General features: G+C 38.0%; 1 protein-coding gene across 1 annotated transcript in view; it reads right to left on the bottom strand.

Annotated features, from left to right (window-relative positions):
• Positions 1-5,000, bottom strand: part of syn3 (synapsin III) — a 62,112-nt gene that overhangs the window by 49,819 nt on the left and 7,293 nt on the right. Inside the window, exon 3 of the mRNA XM_084407440.1 lies at positions 416-473. Within this exon, the coding sequence (XP_084263566.1) occupies positions 416-473 (58 nt within the window). The remainder of the gene's footprint in view (positions 1-415; positions 474-5,000) is intronic.

Genomic DNA, 5,000 nt, shown 5'->3' with positions numbered 1-5,000 from the left:
CAACAAGCTTTTTTGTTTCACAAACATTTGCCATTATTTTACTTCCAGAGTGTGTGTGTGTGTGCAGCTCACTCAGGGGCGGGGCTATGCTAATACAGCAGTGTCCGTCAACAGTTGTGGGCGGGGCTTGTGCATAAGTGACATCACTGTGCAGAATCTGCGAACGGCTTGTTCTGAGACAGTGCTTATGATCACAGACTTTGATTACGTCAATATAATTAAATGAAAGGGGTTTCCAGGGGCCTTCTGGTCCTATAAGTGTCGGGGTCGTGTGTGTGAGACGCAGACGGGGTGTGTGTGCGTGAACAGCAGCAGTTACTCAGTGGAAGCACAACAACGGTTCACAGATGTGCGGTGCAGATGTTATCGGCGTGTCACGTGAACATCTGGAGCTGGTTTCGTTCATTGGGCTCACCTGCTCCACACGGATCTCGTACTCTCCGTTCAGCTTCCTTCCCCTGAAGTACTTCGCCCTGGAAAACATGAGTCACAGTAAACACTCAAACACCGGTGATCAGGAGCCGATCTCTGCTCTGTCTCCACACGCATCACTGAACGAGCACACGCTTCAGCACACGCTTCAGCCATGTAGATCTGCACAGAGCCGTTACGCTTCACGGACACTGGAGCATTACAGTTAATCCTCATGGAGTTATTATTATTTATAATACTATTGTATTTATAAATTATTATTTATTGATGTTATTATTATTTATTATATTATTTTAATAAATTACAATTTATTAAATTATTATTTTATATGTATATTTATTATTATTTAAATTATTTGATTTGTTCCTTTTGTTTTTATTATTATTATTATTATTATTAATTTAATATGTTAGGTTTTATTTATTGATGTTATTATAATTTAATATTTATTATTCGTAATAATGTCATTATTTTAATATTATCTTTATAATTTATAATTTATTTAATTATTATTTTATATTTATTATTTATTGTTATTTAAATTATTTTAAATTATTTATTTTATTTTGTTATTATTATTATAATAATTATTATTATTTTATATATATTAATTTTAGATTGTATTATTAATTTAATTAATTTTATTAAAGTATTTTTGTTATTTTGTTATAATATTATTATTAATTATATTCAATTTTGCTATTATTTATTTTAGTGTAATTTGTATGATTATAATAATATTCATTAAATTCTTTATTCTACTTACATTTTCATTATCTATATTATTCCTTATATCTAATTTATTATATATTTATTTTGCTATTATTATTTATTTATCGAGTATTTATTAGTATCAGTTTTAGACTCTGACATGGAGACACAGCCTGTCAGAGTTACTTTGCTATTATTTATTTTAGTGTAATTTTATTATGTATTTTTGTTATAATATTATTCATTAAATTCAATTTAGAGACAGAAGCTGTGTTTGTGTCCTCACTCTGATCATCAGCGCTGGGAACGAGTCCGAGTCTCCCAGACTCTCTCTGACTGCACTCAGGAATGCCCACACACACACACACACACACACACACACACACACACACACCCACACACACACACACACACACACACACACACACACAGATCTTCATGAGAGTGTCAGAGACGATGAGTTTCCCAGACATCAACGCCTGACTCAGTGTATCTCTATACGACGCCTCACATTAACTCACAGGCCGGCTCTGATTGCATGAAGAGAACTGTATGTGTGTGTGTGTGTGTGTGTGTGTGTGTGTGTGTGTGTGTCTAGCGCCACCTGCTGGTCTGTGATGGACTCTCACTCACTCTAGTGGTGAAACACAGTCAGTGCTTCGGCTGCTCCCACAGAACCGCTTTACAAATATAGATTCTATTCAAATTCTAATCAAATTCATTTTAATCTAAAGTTTAAATCCAAGTTTCATAATACGCATGTTCTTCAGGGTTCAATAATGTATTTATATGACTTTTCCACTTGTTTGTTATTACGGAATAGAGTTTTTAAAATTATTTTAACTCACAAAAGGCAATTTCTCAGCAATATTTCAGAGCTTGGCATAACTAGAAAAAAATATATATTTGCTGTAGAAATTTCCATTACTTTTTATTTTATTTTTTAATTTCCATGACTTTTCAGATTTTTTTTATTTATGTGACTTTTTTTAATTCATTAATTTCCATGTCACTTTTAGATGTCATTATTCATTTCAATCACTTTTAAATATTTTCTTAATTTCCGTGATTTTTTCAGATTCTATTTTTAATTTCCATATTTTTCTTTATTCATTTCCGTGACTTTTTCAGATTTTGTTAATTTCCAAGATTTCTTTTTTGTTTGATTAATTTCTATGATTTAAAAAAAAACTAATTTCCATGATTTTTATTTTTTAAAAACATTAATTTCCATGACTTTTTCAGATTTAATTAATTTCTATGATTTATTTAATTTTGTAAATTTCCATAATTATAAAAAATGTTATTACTTTCTATGACATTTTCAGATTTTATAAAATTCTATGATCCTTTAATTTAATTAATTTTCATGATTTGTTTTAAAAAATGTATTAATTCCATGACTGTTTCTGATTTTATTATTATGTTTTATGAATTGTTAAATTTTTTATTAATTCCCGTGTATTGTATTATTACTTTTCATGACTATGTAAAATTGTATTAATTTCCATTCTGTTATAAGATTTTTACCTTTTTAAAATATTTTAAAGCCATCTAGTGTGCTTGGCCTGGTAAACAGAGCTGATGTGGTCACGTGACCCGTGTGTGCTTGTGTGTTTACCTGTGTCAGCTGTGTTGTGTGTTTACCTGTGTCAGCTGTGTTGTGTGTTTACCTGTGTCAGCTGTGTTGTGTGTTTACCTGTGTCAGCTGTGTTGTGTGTTTACCTGTGTCAGCTGTGTTGTGTGTTTACCTGTGTCAGCTGTGTGTGTTTACCTGTGTCAGCTGTGTTGTGTGTTTACCTGTGTCAGCTGTGTTGTGTGCTTACCTGTGTCAGCTGTGTTGTGTGTTTACCTGTGTCAGCTGTGTTGTGTGTTTACCTGTGTCAGCTGTGTTGTGTGCTTACCTGTGTCAGCTGTGTTGTGTTTACCTGTGTCAGTTGTGTGTGTTTCCCTGTGTCGGCTGTGTGTGTTTCCCTGTGTCAGCTGTGTGTGTTTACCTGTGTCAGCTGTGTTGTGTGTTTCCCTGTGTCGGCTGTGTGTGTTTTCCTGTGTCGGCTGTGTGTGTTTACCTGTGTCAGCTGTGTTGTGTGTTTACCTGTGTCAGCTGTGTTGTGTGTTTACCTGTGTCAGCTGTGTGTGTTTACCTGTGTCAGCTGTGTTCTGTGTTTACCTGTGTCAGCTGTGTGTGTTTACCTGTGTCAGCTGTGTTGTGTGTTTACCTGTGTCAGCTGTGTTGTGTGTTTACCTGTGTCAGCTGTGTGTGTTTACCTGTGTCAGCTGTGTTGTGTGTTTACCTGTGTCAGCTGTGTGTGTTTACCTGTGTCAGCTGTGTTCTGTGTTTACCTGTGTCAGCTGTGTGTGTTTACCTGTGTCAGCTGTGTTCTGTGTTTACCTGTGTCAGCTGTGTGTGTTTACCTGTGTCAGCTGTGTTGTGTGTTTACCTGTGTCAGCTGTGTGTGTTTACCTGTGTCAGCTGTGTTGTGTGTTTACCTGTGTCAGCTGTGTGTGTTTACCTGTGTCAGCTGTGTTGTGTGTTTACCTGTGTCAGCTGTGTGTTTACCTGTGTCAGCTGTGTTCTGTGTTTACCTGTGTCAGCTGTGTGTGTTTACCTGTGTCAGCTGTGTTGTGTGTTTACCTGTGTCAGCTGTGTGTGTTTACCTGTGTCAGCTGTGTTCTGTGTTTACCTGTGTCAGCTGTGTGTGTTTACCTGTGTCAGCTGTGGTGTGTGTTTACCTGTGTCAGCTGTGGTGTGTGTTTGCCTGTGTCAGCTGTGTGTGTTTACCTGTGTCAGCTGTGTGTGTGTTTGCCTGTGTCAGCTGTGTTCTGTGTTTACCTGTGTCGGCTGTGTGTGTTTACCTGTGTCAGCTGTGTTGTGTGTTTACCTGTGTCAGCTGTGGTGTGTGTTTGCCTGTGTCAGCTGTGTGTGTTTACCTGTGTCAGCTGTGTGTGTGTTTACCTGTGTCAGCTGTGTTGTGTGTTTACCTGTGTCAGCTGTGTGTGTGTTTGCCTGTGTCAGCTGTGTGTGTTTACCTGTGTCAGCTGTGTGTGTGTTTGCCTGTGTCAGCTGTGTTCTGTGTTTACCTGTGTCGGCTGTGTGTGTTTACCTGTGTCAGCTGTGTTGTGTGTTTACCTGTGTCAGCTGTGGTGTGTGTTTGCCTGTGTCAGCTGTGTGTGTTTACCTGTGTCAGCTGTGTGTGTGTTTACCTGTGTCAGCTGTGTTCTGTGTTTACCTGTGTCGGCTGTGTGTGTTTACCTGTGTCAGCTGTGTTGTGTGTTTACCTGTGTCAGCTGTGTTGTGTGTTTACCTGTGTCAGCTGTGTGTGTTTACCTGTGTCAGCTGTGTTCTGTGTTTACCTGTGTCAGCTGTGGTGTGTGTTTACCTGTGTCAGCTGTGGTGTGTGTTTGCCTGTGTCAGCTGTGTGTGTTTACCTGTGTCAGCTGTGTGTGTGTTTGCCTGTGTCAGCTGTGGTGTGTGTTTACCTGTGTCAGTTGTGTTGTCGATGCCTAGAGAGAAAAGAAAGTGCAGAGTGCGAAAGCACCAAAGTGACTGAAGGATTGCCGTAAAGCAGTATCTCTGGTCGTACGATGTGTGTGACGTCATTGACATTTTAAAAAGACTTTTTAAAGCAAATAAGTGACTCTAAAAATATCTAACATCCAGCAGTGTGTAATTTCTTTGCATCTCCTTTCGAATACAACATTCAAATGACTAGACAAAAAATGATATCCTGAGAAAAGTGGATTTTGAGGGGTATAGCGCCATAGACCTCCATTCATTCTGCACTCGTCCTGTGAGCGCCCTCATGTGGAGCCAGAGTGGAACTGCACTCGTCCTGTGAGCGCCCTCATGTGGAGCC

Source organism: Rutilus rutilus (assembly GCF_951802725.1).
Source record: "Rutilus rutilus genome assembly, chromosome: 4".
Lineage (NCBI taxonomy): Eukaryota > Metazoa > Chordata > Actinopteri > Cypriniformes > Leuciscidae > Rutilus > Rutilus rutilus.
Note: the sequence above shows the minus strand (reverse complement) of the source record. Positions and strands in the feature narration are given on the sequence as shown.